Consider the following 17,835-nt stretch of genomic DNA (forward strand, 5'->3'; position numbering starts at 1 on the left):
AAGCTCCACACCAGTGCTCTCCTTTTATTCACTGGCTGTTTCTGCCAGTCTCCATTCCAAACTCCCCACTCGTATTTTGGAGGATTAAAATTTGGTATACCACAGGGCTCAGTCCCTCAACTATACCCTTTCCCTAGGGAAGCTCATCCAGTCCCATGACATTAAATATCATCTGTATGATGAAAAATCCCCACATTTTATTTCTAGGCCCGATGTCTCCCACGGGTATCAGTCTGAAATGCCCAAATACCTACTGAACAACTTCACTTTGGAGTTTAATAAGAATTGCAAATTAATGTATCAAAAATAGAACTCTGATTTTTCTTTTTTTCTCCTAGAACTTGTTCTTCCTTCAGTCTTCCTTAGTCAGTCAATGGTACCATCTAGTACCTAAGGCCAATAATCTGGGAGTCTTTACTGAATTCTCGCCTTCGTTGCTCATATCCAATCCATGAGTCATATTTAAAATACATATCGAATCCACAACTTTTCAGCCTTTTACCATGGCCACCCTTATCCAATCGAACATAATCTTTTCCCTGGATTATTGCAATAGCTTCCTATCTAATTTCTTGAACACTTCCACCCTGGTTCCCCTACTGTTTATTATCAGAAAGCCCGCAATGTGCTCTTGGCATAAGAAATTCACATCACATTAGCCTTCAGCATCCAACCCTTAGATACAAAATAAAGTCTACACATATTCCCGTGGCCTATAGAGCCCAGAGTGAAGAGGTTCCCTTCCCACCTCTCTGATCCCATTATCTGGCACTACTTTTCATCCTGTTCACTAGTCTCCAGTAATGTGGCTTCTTTTTTTTTTTTCTCCTTGAAGTCTGTTCCCATCTCAGAGCTTTTACACTTGCTATCCCTTCTGCCTGGAAGGAAAGCTCTTCCTCAAGAATTTCTATGAGCTGGCTATCCAGTTTCTGCTCACATCTCACATTTTCTGTGAAACATTCTGTAAACACACATCTAAAAGAGCCATCTCTCATTTGCCTTTCAAGTAGAACCTAGTACCTTGCTTATATTTTAAACTAACCACTTCATTTTCTAAAATTATATTATGCTTCAGTCTGTTCATTTATTACCCATCTTTCCCCATAGAATAAAAACTTCATGATGTCAGAGGATTTATCTGTCTTAGTCACCCCTCTGCCTTCCAGCTCTTAGAACTATGCCTTACATAAAGTGAGAACTAATTGTTTTGAAGAAGGACGCTTCAAAAAATCCAGATATTTTTACTTAAATATTTCTTAAATTAGTTAATATTGTTTACTACATCTTTACAAATCTTTATGTACTCAAAAGATATTAAATAATAAGAATATATTATACACTTTAATTGATAATAAATTATATAATAATGTAAATATAATAATTCATTATTATATTTCCAATATAAAAAAGATAAAATCAAAGACTGTTATGTCCCAATTACATTCTGTGACAATATATGTATTCTACTTACTAATACTTCTGAGTTGACAAATATTGTCATATATAACTTCATAAAGTTATAAAAATCTTCAGTGAGAATATGCTTAATGGTAATCATGTGACATTTTAGAATTTAAATGCTAGTAATTTTTCTTTCGATAACATAAACAAAATAGATATTAGAAATATGGCAGAAGTGTTAAAGATTGACTGTGTTCTGGATGATTATATGGAAACAAAAAAAATATTCAACTCTTACTTCCAGTTTGATGTCATACTTGCATATTATTAACAAGAATTTACATATTATTACAAGAAAACAAGTTAGACAACATTTTGGAAATAGCCATATAAGTCAGTGGTTTTAGTAAATATTTATGGTAAATCTGTCCCTACTATTTAGTAATCTATAGCCTTTAAAAAATTCATGAGTCTATTGAGGTAAATACTTTATTAAATACCTTAGTAAAGTCTAAACATAAGGATTAAAAATAGTGACTTCCTAATAGATGCACTGTCAATTGATTTTAACTCCTTTGTCCTAAAATTTCAGAATTCATCTTCTGAAAATGTTTAGAAATCTTCCCACTAATAAATTATTGTTGTTTATTGTAAATATTACAGCTATAGCAGTCATTGAAATTGTACAGCATATTAGAACGTTAAGATATCCTGAGTACAAGATACATTCTCAGTCCTGAGCTAAACACACACACACACACACACACACACACACACACACACAGAATTTTCCAAAGCATATATAATTAGCAGATTTTAGGAGTTCTAACAATTATAACTGATATCTTGGACAAAATTTTTACATGAAAAAATATGTAAATTCAAAGTCAGTAGTAAACTGTATTCTATAAAGACATGAGCCCTAAACAAGTCATGTCTTATTTAAAGTTAAAATGTTACAGTAGATAAATACCAAGAGCTTTGTGAGGCTAAACATTAGCTTGTCAAGTGCAGTTATAATATAAACCCTTATTTCTTTTCATATTTGTGTCCAATGCAAAAACTTGATAGTAATTTTAAATACAGTTTCTCAGCAGCAGCAATTGAGAACTGGAATAATGAAAGGAGAAGGCGACCAGTAAAACTCTCCAGTGTTCTAAGGACAATTTTCCATATGTCATTTTAAATGTTGCATAGAAAATATACTTTACAGCCAACCTGCCAATATTACTCATTACTGTGATTTACAGTAAATAAAATAACTGCTGAAACTACTCTTTCTATCTAACTGGCCCATGACAGAATTCCGAGGTTACTTTATTATGCATAGCTAAGCTTTTTCTATCTCAAACATAAGATAGCCATAGCATTATTAATTTAAATTTTGTGATGAAGCACAAAAGTCTCAGATCTGTGGCCTTAAAAAACAAGCCCTGAATTCTCCAGCAATAAAACACACGGAACCACCACCTGGGAAGCTCAGTTTTCCTGCTCTCATTATACTTACTTTTCTTTTTATCTACAAGCAGATGAGAACTCACCATTTGAATTATACAGAATCTGCATAGTTTCAAACTCCAAAGTTGTATAAGTTGGGTCCAAAACTTCACTGTAATTTGCCATCTCCATGTCCAGTATCGGTTCCGATACCCTCATCATTGATTTAGATACACACATACGAGTGGCACCACAGGCCCAGAGTGTGTGATGGCTGTTGGGCTTTCAATCTGTGAGGGATAATCCAAAGTTAACTGTAACTGAGTGACTTATGTGCTGCAGTGGGAGGAGCTGTAAAACTGTAAACTCCTTCAGCAGGCCATATTCTGCTTACTTCTTTTTCTTTTATGGTGTACGAAAGCAATTCATTGTGATAATGTTGGAATGCTTCATGAAATCACCTTATCTGAAGTGCTTAGTGGACTAACTTGATTTCCTAAATGGATTTCCAGTAGACAATAAATGATGTCATTAAGAGGATTAAAAATAGAAAAGAGAATACCTCTGATTTTGAACTGTCATTATAGCATCATTTCTCCCATTTAAGCGGCTGAAATCTCATGCCCCATGTTCTAAAAAAATGAGAATTACCTTACTGTTATAAATTGGGTAAGTCAAGACTGTAAGTTAACACTTAACATAAGCACTTAATAATTTCAAGTTTCCTTACCCATACAATAAAGCTAACTTTCTGTTGAGGAAAAACAAATTTGTAATTTGAAATGACAGGGATTTATGATATATTCCAGTAGAAGCCTGGGCATAGCCCTAATATGGCCTGAAACACATTCTCTTTAGTTATCAATCTATGAGTTGGTGTCCCTTGCATGTTTGTAAATGTTCCAAGGGCAGAAGCAGTACAGTTGCTAGTATCTTGTAGGCATTCGATAAGTAATTGTTAGACAACCACGGTGAGATGCTGGGAAGCTTGCCATAGCATGCAGCCTGAGAGCCCTTAAAAACTGCTTCAGGGAGGCCCCTTGGAAAAGATGTGCAGGAGGCTGAATACCAGTGTGCAATGAAGACAGGGTAGGAAAGAAAGCTAAACCCTCATTCTCCATAGTGGAGAGTCAATGGATAACACGAAAACTGAAAGTACAAGAAGCAGCATGTCACTTAAAGTCATGGGGTAATAGTGGGGGGGAAAAAAAAAGAAAAAAGAAGAAGGCTAAAAGAAGTGCCTCTGAGAACGATGCCCATTTACCTTTTTTGTTTGTTTTTTGTTTTGTAGAATTCTTGGGAGAAACTTTGTAGAATTATTTGATTCTTAAATCTACGTGCTTCTATAACTTTAATAAAAACAATACAAAAGGCAAAAATAATAATAAATATATAAATGTTACATGAATAAGGTTTCATTTCTTTTTACTTCTGATGTCAGTTACATTCTAGACATTAAACTGAACATGTGTAGATGAACACATTCCCATCATCAAATTTCTCATACATAACATCTATAAAGTACACTGTATGTGTGACAAGAAGCATTTAGAGTATGGGGAAATTTAGAAGATAATATTCAAAGATTATATTTTATTTCTGAGAATACATTTATTGATTTTATCTTCCAAGAAAGAATTCCAGCCACATGTACATTATAAAGTCAGAATTTCATTTTCCACATTTGTTAACGATTACTGCAAAGTAATATTTCTTATTCAATTTCTTAACACCATAAACTTTGTGACTACTGTATCTTGGAAATTATTATATTTTTCATCAGGGAAGACTGGCCTCTTAAACTCAAAGCCATGTGAAGAAAAGAGCAGAGAGTCATTTTAGCAGCCAGAGTCACTAAATCAAACAGTGAACACTGGAATAGTCCTCTTGCTTTCATATTCTGTAGGATTCTTAATTGTGAGGATAATATTTGGGGGATAAATTTTAGGGACTGATTTTGTTTAGAAGGTTAACTGTAGTAGTTGTTTTTGAAGGGCACAACATGAAAATCCTGTGGTTTTCATTTACATAAAGTGGTTCTCATTTGTGGTGAGGTAGCACAGACCTGTTGTGTTTCCTGTGTGAACACAAAGAGTGCATTGTGCATTGCCCACAGTCTTTCACATGCACGTAGTGACTAAGTGATGCTGAGGCATGTCACCAATGGGAGTGTACCAACAGAAGGAAAAGAAGCAAAGAAAAAGGTAGAGAACCATTCATTTATATGACTGCAAAACACTTAAGAGAAATGTGATAAAAAGAGAAATGTGGATATAGATCAGGAGAACAATGCTGTCATAGTTTTATTGGTCTACCCCATCCTGTGTCCATGGGTGGCATCACCATGGATCAGGGCACTGCACTCAAAAGTGGAAGGAGCTTTCAATTCATCTCAGCACAGATCCTCAAGTAGCCACTAGCAATTAGAGCTGGTTTTCAAGATGAAACACATTTCCCATCCACATTATTGTAAATTATTTTCTTCATTTTATCAAGTAAAAACTTGAGAATTTCCAGAAGATATAGAGGATCAAAATAGCAGGCATATCTCTTCAATGGGAGCAGTCTGTCTTCCTAATGATCTTCAGATGTGGAAACTCCCACAGAATTCAGTCAGCCTCACTCTAGTGAAGGAAAGATTCTCTTTGTTTGTTTGTTTTTTGTTTTTAATCTTCTAAGACATTACAAAGCAGAGTAGAAGTCCTCTTTTCTTAAATTCTAGAATTGGTAATTTACTGAACTAGTTAAGCAAACAAAATAATTGAAACAAAGAGTCATAAAATTGGTATATCTATACTTAATATGTATAATTGTTACTGTTTTGTTGGATAACCAAGACCTTTTATTTGAGTAAGAATCCAAATAAGTGGATTCTTTCTTTTTAAATTGGGATTGGGATTCTTTCTTTTTAAATTGAAGTATATATAGAATATATATACATATATTCTTTTTCAGATTCTTTTCCATTATAGGTTATTGTAAGATATTGACCATAATTCCCTGTGCTATACAGTAGAACCTTGTTACTTACCTATGTTGTATAAAGTAGTGTGTACCTGTTAATCCCAAGCTCTTAATTTATTCCTTCCCACCCCACCCTGCTTTCCCCTTTGGTAACCATAAATTTGTTTTCTATGTCTGTGAGTTTGTTTCTGTTTTGTAAATAAGTTCACTTGTATCATTTTTTAAGATTCCATATGTAAGTGATATCATATGATGTTTGTCTTTGTCTGGCTTACTTCACTTAGTATGATAATCTCTAGGTCCATCCATGTTGCTGCAAATGGCGTTATTTCATTCTTTGTTATGGCTGAGTAATATTCCATTGTATATATGTACCACATCTTTTTTATCCATTCATCTGTCGATGGACACTTAGTTTTCTTCCATGTCTTGGCTATTGTAAATAGTGCTGCTATGAACATTAGGGTGCATGTATCTTTTTGAATTAGAGTTTTCTCTGGATATATGCCCACGAGTGGGATTGCTGGATCACATGGTAACTATTTTTAGTTTTTTAAGGGACTTCCATACCGTTCTCCATAGTGGCTGCACCAATTTACATTTGGGATTCTTTATTATTATTATTATTTTTATAAATCCCATACACTACCTTTGATTTCTTGTATTTTTTTAAGTGGAGAAAAAAGTCAAAGGTATCTGTAAAGCAGCCGGAATACAGAAGCCTTCTAGAATTTTATACTTTTTGAAATTTATTTTAATCAACTTGTTTTTATTCACTTCCAAAGTATTTTCCTTGGTTTTTATAGGGAAAATTTTTTCTTTTAACACTCATATTTCATTAGGTTATGCAATATTTAACTAAATTATAGAGTAAAATAACAAGAATAAATGGCATTAACATGCTAGGTAAAAAATACAAGTGACCCTTGATAACTATATAGAGCTGATGAGATAGAGGACACTATGGCACTATTAACAATAGCCAAGGTGGAAACAATACAAATGTCCATTAATGGATGAATGGATTAAAAAAAAATGTGGTATATAATGGAAAACTATTCAGCTTTAAAAAGGAATGAACATAGTAGTGATACATACTACAACATGGATGAACCTTAAAAACATTATGATAGGGGCTTCCCTGGTGGTGCAGTGGTTGAGAATCTGCCTGCCAATGCAGGGGCCACAGGTTCGAGCCCTGGTCAGGGAAGATCCCACATGCTGCGGAGCAACTAGGCACGTGAGCCACAATTACTGAGCCTGCGCGTCTGGAGCCTGTGCTCCGCAACAAGAGAGGCCGTGATAGTGAGAGGCCCGCGCACCGCGATGAAGAGTGGCCCCCACTTGCCGCAACTAGAGAAAGCCCTCACACAGAAACAAAGACCCAACACAGCCATAAATAAATAAAATAAATAAATAAATAAAAAATTAAAAAAACAAAACAAAAAACATTATGATAAATAAAATAAGCCCATCACAGAAATACAAATACAGCAAGATTCCACTAATATGAGAAATCTAAAATAGTCATCCTTATAGATTCAAAGAGAGGAATGGTGGTTGCCAGGGGCCAGGGGGAGGGAGAAAGGGGAAGTTACTAATTAAAAGGTTTAAAATTTTAGTGAAGCAAGATGAATAAGTTCTAAAGATCTGCCATACAACATTGTACCAGCCAACAATAATGTATAACACAACTTAAAAATTTATTAAAAAGGCAGCACTTATGTTAGATGTTCTTAGCACAATAAAATCAAAAGATTTATGATGAAGAACTGAACTACAGTATGGGAAAATGATCAACCTTATTAGTAATCAGAGAAATGTAAAACAAAACAATGTTGTTAAAAAAAAAAAAAGATGCCTTCTACTTAAGGAAAGTAGTCTACCCTGGAAACTAATTCTTATCTTCTACAAAGGAAGCTGAGAACCGGAGTCAATGCAGGGAGCTGGCTAAGTAGAGATTAGATTTTTCTCTTGAATTTATTTTAACATGAGATAACTTGTTTTTTAAAATTAACTTGTATTCCTCCATACGACAAATCCCTCCTCTCTACTTTTAACATTAATTAGGCTTCATTCAGAATATTTTTATTTGCTTAAAGAGGAGTAAGGAAGGACAATGAGGAGGATGAGAAAGAAAGGAAATAAAGACATAACAGAAAAAGGAAATGTCACAGAGAAATAATTTTAGTCATGGTTACTTTGGATTTTTAATAATGCATCATAATCAAGCAAGTATCACACTCTTTAGTGTTTTGTGTTTTCCCTTTCAATAGTGATTGTGACATTTTCAAAAGTTAGTAACTTTGATTTTTGGAAACATGTCACTTGGCACAACTGAACAAAAGAAAATTATACCATTTAATTGTACAGTATAAAATGTAGATGTGTAAAACAGTTATGGTATTTGTTTATATATTTTCATATTAAAATTCAGTTATTTCCAGTAAAGGGACAGATGAAGAGTCCAGGGAGCTTTTCATAATTGCTTCATCAGGTACTTCTTATGTATAAATTCATTAAGGCTACATTTGATTAAAAGCTTAAGTAGTGGGCTTCCCTGGTGGCGCAGTGGTTGCGAATCTGCCTGCCAATGCAGAGAACACGGGTTCGAGCCCTGGTCTGGGAAGATCCCACATGCCGCGGAGCAACTGGGCCCGTGAGCCACAACTACTGAGCCTGCGCATCTGGAGCCTGTGCTCCGCAACAAGAGAGGCCGCGATAGTGAGAGGCCCGCGCACCGCGATGAAGAGTGGCCCCCGCTTGCTGCAACTGGAGAAAGCCCTTGCACAGAAACGAAGACCCAACACAGCCATAAGTAATTAATTAATTAATTAATTAATTAAAAAAAAAAAAAAGCTTAAGCAGTTATAAGAAAAAAATGTATTAATTTTATGCCTAGGTGATATAGAAATGATTGTCCTTAAATAAATGGGACTTATGTTATTAAACCCTATATTTAACATAATAAACTTATGAGTAATTTTAAATTTACTTCTTAATGTTTAATTGGGAGAATCATCAAATATTCATGCTAATTCCTAACACAGCAATTTGTAATAATTAACATACATTTTCTAAAATAGAGATATATAAACAATCTACATTCAAAAATATAAATATACATCGTAAACTATGATCTACTGAAAGCTCTTTAAACAGAGGTCACTTTGCAGTATCTGTTCTGTATGCTGAACAAAATGTTATTGTTTTTTAGTGTGATCTCATGGTTTGTAGGCTAAGATATACCTTCTTACTCCTAGTCAGGTCATCTACCTCAGAAAGAAAGACAACATTATTTGTAGATAAAAGGTCAGTTTTAAATAGCACAACTAATGTTCTTGAAAAATGTTAAAGCAATGGTTCCTTAAACTGGCATGTGAAATATATTTAAATTTCTTTAGAGCAACATAACAAGAGATGAAAACAACATAGGATTTAAAGAAGACAACAACTCAGTTCACTATTGACTGACTATTCAAGATAATAGCAGAAACATTGCTATCTTATCTGTAAGACTATTAAACCTGTTAAATAGTTCTATACTTTAATTAAATCATTCTTTCAGAGCATGATTTAAAACAGAAAACAGGCTAGTAAAAATCAATGTTATTTTCATAAAAGAATTTTCATGAAAATAATTTGGAATATTAACATTAAAACATTTTAAAGTTTTAGCTAATAAAATTTGTTCTGTAAATGTATTCCTTTGAGATTACTTTTCATTACCAAAAGTACCAAAAGTACTATACTAATCCCAAAAGTAGTTTCTTTTGTTTCCATGTTCCACTTTTTCAAGTATGAAGATAACACAAATGTGATCACTAAAAGTTTGATGAAGACGAATAGCAATCCAAATCAGCCCAGTATATGTATGTTTTTTCTTAACATTTTTATTGGAGTATAATTGCTTTACAATGGTGTGTTAGTTTCTGCTTTATAACAAAGTAAATCAGTTATACATATACATATATCCCCCTATCTCTTCCCTCTTGCGTCTCCCTCCCTCCCACCCTTCCTATCCCACCCTTCTAGCTGGTCACAAAGCACCGAGCTGATCTCCCTGTGCTATGAGGCTGCTTCCCACTAGCTATCTATTTTACGTTTGGTAGTGTATATATGTCCATGCCACTCTCTCACTTTGTCCCAGTTTACCCTTCCCCCTCCCCATGTCCTCAAGTCCATTCTCTAGTAGGTCTGTGTCTTTATTCCCGTCTTGCCCCTAGGTTCTTCATGACCTTTTTTTTTTTTTTTTTGATTCCATATATATGTGTTAGCATACGGTATTTGCTTTTCTCTTTCTGACTTAATTCACTCTGTATGACAGACTCTAGGTCCATCTACCTCACTACAAATAACACAGTTTCGTTTCCTTTTATGGCTGAGTAATATTCCATTGTATATATGTGCCACATCCTTATCCATTCATCAGTTGATGGACACTTAGGTTGCTTCCATGTCCTGGCTATTGTAAATAGAGCTTCAATGAACACGGTGGTACATGACTCTTTTTGAATTATGGTTTTCTCAGGATATATGCTCAGTAGTGGGGTTGCTGGGTCGTATGGTAGTTCTATTTTTAGTTTTTTAAGGAACCTCCATACTGTTCTCCATAGTGGCTGTATCAATTTACATTCCCAACAACAGTGTATGAGGGTTCCCTTTTCTCCACATCCTCGCCAGCATTTATTGTTTGTAGATTTTTTGATGATGGCCATTCTGACTGGTGTGAGATGATATCTCATTGTAGTTTTGATTTGCATTTCTCTAATGATTAATGATGTTGAGCATTCTTTCATGTGTTTGTTGGCAATCTCTATATCTTCTTTAGAGAAATGTCTATTTAGGTCTTCTGCCCATTTTTGGATTGGGTTGTTTGTTTTTTTGATATTGAGCTGCACGAGCTGCTTATAAATTTTGGAGATTAATCGTTTGTCAGTTGCTTCATTTGCAAATATTTTCTCTCATTCTGAGGGTGGTCTTTACATCTTGTTTATGGTTTCCTTTGCTGTGCAAAAGCTTTGAAGTTTCATTAGGTCCCATTTGTTTATTTTTGTTTTTATTTCCATTTCTCTAGGAGATGGGTCAAAAAGGATCTTCCTGTGATTTATGTCATAGAGTGTTCTGCCTATGTTTTCCTCTAAGAGTTTGATGGTGTCTGGCCTTACATTTAGGTCTTTGATCCATTTTGAGTTTATTTTTGTGTATGGTGTTAGGGAGTGTTCTAATTTCATTCTTTTACATGTAGCTGTCCAGTTTTCCCAGCACCACTTATTGAAGAGGCTGTCTTTTCTCCACTGTATATTCTTGCCTCCTTTATCAAAGATAAGGTGACCATAAGTGCATGGGTTTATCTCTGCAACCCAGTATATTTTTCGGTGTAAACTGGAAACCAATAAGAGGAGAACTCCACCCAATAAAATGGATTATTAATTCAAAGCAAAGCCACCTTTCATTTCTCAAAAAATAAAGAGTCTATTAAAAAAATCATTATTTTCCTTGCTGCCACTGTCTTAATCATCAGCCCTTTTTCGAAATAGAAATCTTGTCTCTTATCCTTTCTACTTTCGATGAGGGAAAACAAACATATTTAAAAATTAAAACAAATCAAAATAGGCATTTTAATCTTCAAAGTAAGTTCCTATCACTGACATGCAAAGAAAGAAGTCTGAAATTGGATCTAATGATGGGATTCTATTTTCAAAGTGCTTCATAGATTCTTTCTTAAAGCACAGATTATATATCATTTTTAGATAAACAAAAACAATTTTTCCTTGTCTTTTTTTCCTTCTTCAATCTAGCTGATGATCATGCAATGACCAGCAAAACCACAAAACTCATTAGGTTATTTAAACTAAAGTCATTACCAACATTAAAAAATATATAGTATTATTTTTATTGAAATATATTCATTTTAGAACTGGTGGAAAAAAATTAAAATTAAACTGCATGTTCATAAATTTTACTTACAAAGTTTTCTAATTCCTTTGAAATAATTATAATTATTCCATAGCTTATTGCTCAGTTCATATTGTTTTTCAATTCATGACTATACCCCAAGGAAACAATTTTAAATCCTTATTTTAGATCCACCTTTTATCTGATCAATGCAAACAACTCACATAACTAATAAAAAATGCCTAATAAATAAATTGGACAGAGATACACAGTATCTTGTGAAATACCTGAATTAGTTTAGAAATGTTACTATTTTTTATAATATTTATGGTTTATTTCAGCTATTTATTTCTTTCTATATGCTCATTAAAACATCAGATTGTTATTTAAATCTAGTTATACAATAAATGTAAAACCCCGAAATAAAGAAGAGTGAAAATGGTATCATAATTAAATCAGTTACTGTTAAGATAGACAAAAGGAGGACTGCCAGCTGAGACCTAAATGTAACCAAGAAAACACTCTGAGTAAAAGCTTAGAGGTGATATGAGAAATCTTCATATATTAAACCTACCTTCAAGGTCAGTTGCCTCGTGATTCAAAACAGACTCTCCTTTCCAGAAGATAAGGAGCTGATTAGTACTAAATTATTAACTGGAATATAGATTATACTGGTAAGGAAAATTAAAAAAGTCTGGATATAAGCAACATGTTAGGATTCGACAGTCACTGTTTCTGCATTTGCTTTTTACAATCAGTATTATCATTGTTGCCACTGCAAACTCAGCAAAGTTAGTCAGAATATTTAAGATTGTTGTGGCACTCTGATACCAAAGATGCTGCATTATGCAAAATGAAGGGAAGAAAGTTATCAGTTTGAGCCAGTACCTATCTCAAATATGTTCTAAAGAGGTATAACGTTTAATAAAAATAGCAGCAGTTCTACTATGCTGAGTGCACTGACTTGAACATTTTGAATAAATGTATTATAATGACCATAAACTTTTGCATCTGGGAGCCCAATGCATACATACATACACATATATATACATACACATATACATACATAAGAGTTACTGTTTCTTCATTTTAAAAATGTGGTAATAGATTATACACACAGTCATGTCATCAAGGACAGCTCAACATTCCTCCTTAAGGCTTTCTTTCGTACACAGGGAGAACAACATAATTGTTGTTCTCCCTGTGTATGTAATAATGTGATAACTGATTTATTTTATTATTATTTTATTTATTTGGCTGCGTTGGGTCTTCATTGCTGCGCGCAGGCTTTCTCTAGCTGCGGCGAGCGGGGGCTACTCTTCCTTGCGGTGCACTGGCTTCTCATTGTGGTGGCTTCTCTTGTTGCGGAGCACGGGCTCTAGGTGCACGGGCTTTAGTAGTTGCAGCACGTGGCTCAGTTGTTGCGGCACGCAGGTCCTAGAGCACAGGCTCAGTAGTTGTGGTGCACGGGCTTAGTTGCTCTGCAGCACGTGGGATCTTCCCAGACCAGGGCTCGAACCCGTGTCCCCTGCATTGGCAGGTGGATTCTTAACCACTGTGCCACCAGGGAAGTCTCTGTGATAATTGATTTAGATAAAACTAATTAAGATTTGCATCTCCATTTAATATAGTTAGGTATTTGGTTAACTCAACTGAAATGTTAAATATTTCACCACCATTTATGTAAATTTCTTTTTGAAAAACGCAATATTGGTTGGTTTTTTGAAAATACCATAATGAAGTATATCTTTTGGATTAAAAATATAGATGATTAAAATGACATTAATAGCAAACAAATATTAATTTAATTTGAGCCAAATGTCACAGGTAAGGTCATGGCTTTTGCCAATGTGCTAAGTTTCAAAATTAAAGTATCTGAAGCTATCACCACTCTCAAGTAAGCAATTTGGAATTGCTTAATGTGCAACATACATTAGGCCAGTGATTCACAAATTCTGCTGCACATTAGAATCATCTGGGGAACTTTTAAAGATCCCAAGGCCCAAGTTGCATCAGATACCAATTACATTAGAATGTCTGTGGTGGCAGTCAGGTATCAGTGTTTTTAAAAATCTTTAGGAGATTCCAAAGTGCTGAAAATCGGGAAACCATTGCTTTAAGCTGTTAAGTTCTAGGAAGGCAAAGATTTTATATTTTCTATTTATTATTATGTCTTTAGGGCCTAGAATAGTGTCTTCCACATGGTAAACACTCCACAGATATTTATTGAATGTGTGAATAAAATATATATGCAAATAATTAACTTTGACAGAGTATAGCATTAATATTGAGCACAGAAGTACATTTTGTATGTCAAGTACTTTTCCAGTGACTGAGTATTTCTACATGAACAAACAGAGAAATTTCCTGCCCTCATGAAACTTACAATAAAATAATAATAATCATTTATATCTCTATAAAGAGGTGGATAATTGAACCATTGTGTTTCCATTGGATTCACAAAGCTGAATTGAGAAATTCAATGTCTTATACATTTAGACCTTGAAACAGCAAACTTACTGGTCTGTAGGTAGAGAGAAAGAGGTGTAAACCCTCCTTACTCTCTGATTCCTCAATGCCTGCTTTAAATCACATTGTTCTTTATTTTTAGGTATTTTGGTAGGAAGTTGCTGCAAACACTGTGTTAACAAATATGGAACTTTTGCTCCTAGGGGAAATACAGGGTTACATTCCTGTGAGCTTCTGGTCACAACATTTTCATCAACAGATCAATTCATAAACTTGTTTTATGTGGGTTTCTGTTTAAAGACCCCTTATTTAATATCTATATTGTTGATTCATTACCATTGAACTCATTGTCAACAACATTATAACTCATGCCTGAATGAAGCTTATCTAACACATGTAGTTTCTCTGTAAGGCACATCATAGCCTTCAGCAATTAGGAACACTAGACAGTACTACCTTTGGGGTCATTTTAAACAGAAAAATCACCAACAAAAAGCACAAAAATGAGGGAAACATGGCACTAAATATATTGTGAAAAGAACACTTGTTCACAGAACAGAGCTGAAACAAAAAGACAGTGTTGTCTTATTTGACCTCAACTGGGAACGCCATCATCTAGCAACTCAAACTTTTCATTACTCGCCACTGCAAAAGTGTTTCAAGTATTGATTTGGGGGTTAGAAATAAATTTTAGCAAGTAGTCAAATTCACAAACATGGAATCTGCAAATAATGAGGATCCACTGTATATACATATATGCATTATTACTGAGGTTTTCGATATGCAACAAACAGAAAGTTATTCATTGGCTGTATAACGTTAATTTTATTTTGAGGCAAAATAAAAACTTTTGGAGAATTACAAAGTCCTTTGTAGTCTATTTTTTAAATTCCTGTGTCAACCTGTTAAGGCGCTACCAACCTTTAAAAAAGTTATGTGAATATATTTTTGTGCCTAATATTTGTTTTAAATGTATAGAAAAACATTGATATATATTAATAAGTCCATTCCTTTTAAGTCTGTCCATTTTTGTTGACCTAGCCTCTAAATGTTTACTTTATTTTTTGTTACAGGAAACTAAACAATAACTTTTCAGTTCCAGGGCCCTAAAAGTAAAAATTCTATTTCCAAATCTTTTATTAAAAAACAAAACAAAACCAAAAAACCCTTCAGCCGGTAATTTCACTGTGATTTTAGGTTATGATAGTAAATGAAATGCTTGTTCAGCCAAGCACTGTCACATTCACATTAATTAGGGCAATTTAATTTTTCAGTGATAAATATGCATTATAACAGATAGCATGTTTTTCTAACTGTTCTCCTTTCAGTTATAGAAAAAAGAAAAGAAAAGAAAAGGAAAAAAAAAGAAAAGGAAAAAAGAATGACAACTTAGGTCGGAAACATGAACCTCTGGAAAAGTTTAGGTAAGCCATGAATATGCAGAATTTAAATAAATTCAATATGTATTTGTATCAAAATGAAAAAATATTATGTTTTACCTAAGTGTTAAGAGCTTATCAGAATAATTTTATACTATTACTACTATTTATAAAATGAAATGAGTAAAAATTAATACCAAGTAGAAAAAAAACAGTATGGTAAAAATGTATGGTAGCCAATCTATTTTTCATGGAAATGAAGCTTATACAAGTTTGAGGCCTCTTGAAGAGGAACAAATTACTAGAAACACATTGCCCTAACCAGGACCTTAGAAGAGGCTCAGACAACTGATGGGTCTTGAAATTTGTTTCATTAGCTTCACTTGAAATCTACCTCTGACTTACCAAATACAGTAACTGGTTTTATTTAAAATTATATAATCCTGATTTCATCTTTACCTGTGTGGCACCCCCCTTTTTCCCTCTTCCTCATCCTTCTCATAGATGTTCATTCTTTAGCTTGCTGCTATTTTCTTTTCCTTTGGAATCTCATGCATTTAAAATTACTATCACTATTTAGAAATATGAATCCAAATTTTTATTGCAATGATTACTCCATTGCAAAATATAATTTTATATCCCCAATTTTTGATTAATCCTTTTCTCTCTGGAATGCATTTTTGTCACATACAGTAAAACTTTGCTGCAATAATGTAAGTAGGGACCAAAAATATACAGAATTATTTGTTTCTGATTAGTTATAATCAAACTAAGTGTTAATGAAATGTCTTGGTAATCTTTTTTACTAAATTTCATACTCTCTTCTTTATTATGGACTTTAGAAAGATTTTTAAAAACTCATTAAATCTCTTCACCCTAAAATATTTGCAATAGTTCACTAGTTACATCCACATGCTTACATTCTACTGTATACCAGCTTCCTGGTACATTCAACATACCCAAACTGAGAAGACTCACATAGATACTCTCCACTTCTTCATTTATTGTTCATTGTTATAGTCCAAAATATTGGAACGATTAGTTTATTATACATCTAGCAGGGAGGTTAATGTGTTTAGATGAATGAGGAAAGAAGAAAATGAAATAAAGGATTAAAATTTTTTCTACATAAAGACCTCATTGCAGCAATGGGGGCTACTTAGAGAGCTTATGTGATAATGATAGAGATATAATGTTCAAATGCCTTGATTCTAGAAGTTGAATTAGCATCTAGGAAAAGCATGAAGGAGAAGAAATTCATTATCCTGGGGCTTCAAGGACTATACCTTTGTGTTATCTACAGAGAGCTGAGATTCAAAACAAGCCTTTCTGGTTCCAAAGGCTTTGCTTCTTCTCTTGTGCCCTCTATTTGGGGGTATGCTTCAATTCACTTTGTCAAGATACTGAAAGACAAGTAACCAAATTCTAGTGAAAGTATTTCCATTATATAGGCATGACATAATTCCAGCTTTATATTAACTTGTATGAAATATCACTTCACCAAAATTTAAGTGGCATATTAAGAAAATCATCAGGCTATAGCAGTGGTTCTCAGTGAAGGGTAATTTCCCCTCAGGGTGGAAATTTGCAAATGTCTGGAGACCTTTTCGGTTGTGACAACTTAGAGACAGCAGTGATGCTGATATACAGTGAGTACAGGCCAGGATTGCTGCCAACATCTTACAATAACAGAGTGATTGCTCACAGCAAAGAATTATCTATGTCAAATGTTAATAATGCTTAGGTTGAGAAAACCTGACCTATGTATGGTAGACCTAGGTCATGTGTCCTCATTTAAAATTCAACATATTTTAAATGAGAATCAATTGTGAAAATATGTTCATGCTTTTTCAAAATTGTAAGGCTCAACTGTGATAACATGCTTCAGCCTTTTGGATATTATAAAGAAATGTTTAATCTCTATTTATTTACTTAAACCTTTACTTATTGAAATGTTATTATAAAATAAATGTTCTTGGGCTTCCCCGGTGGCGCAGTGGTTGAGAATCTGCCTGCCAATGCAGGGGACACGGGTTTGAGCCCTGGTCTGGGAAGATCCCACATGCCGCAGAGCAGCTGGGCCCGTGAGCCACAACTGCTGAGCCTGCGCGTCTGGAGCTTGTGCTCCGCAACAGGAGAGGCCGCGATGGTGAGAGCCCTGCGCACCGTGATGAAAAAGTGGCCCCCGCTTGCCACAACTGGAGAAAGCCCTCACACAGAAACGAAGACCCAACACAGCCAAAAATAAATAAATAAATACATAAATTAAAAAATATATAAATAAATA

The 17,835-nt window shown here is 34.1% G+C and overlaps 1 protein-coding gene and 1 long non-coding RNA gene across 8 annotated transcripts in view; both read right to left on the reverse strand.

Annotated features, from left to right (window-relative positions):
• The window catches only part of LOC309614844, a 424,525-nt gene that overhangs the window by 266,409 nt on the left and 140,281 nt on the right, over positions 1–17,835 (reverse strand). The gene's annotated exons all lie outside the window — the stretch shown is intronic.
• HNF4G (hepatocyte nuclear factor 4 gamma) overlaps positions 1–17,835 on the reverse strand; it is a 138,088-nt gene that overhangs the window by 24,631 nt on the left and 95,622 nt on the right. For 4 of the 7 annotated variants that reach the window (XM_082363517.1, XM_082363515.1, XM_082363516.1 and 1 more), the window contains one exon: positions 2,943–3,128. The exons of the other annotated variants lie outside the window; for them this stretch is intronic. In XM_082363517.1, the coding sequence (XP_082219643.1) occupies positions 2,943–3,078 (136 nt within the window). In that variant the 5' untranslated portion in view covers positions 3,079–3,128. The remainder of the gene's footprint in view (positions 1–2,942; positions 3,129–17,835) is intronic. 7 annotated transcript variants of the gene reach the window in all.

This window comes from Balaenoptera borealis (assembly GCF_965194805.1).
Source record: "Balaenoptera borealis genome assembly, chromosome: 17".
Taxonomy (NCBI): Eukaryota; Metazoa; Chordata; class Mammalia; order Artiodactyla; family Balaenopteridae; genus Balaenoptera; species Balaenoptera borealis.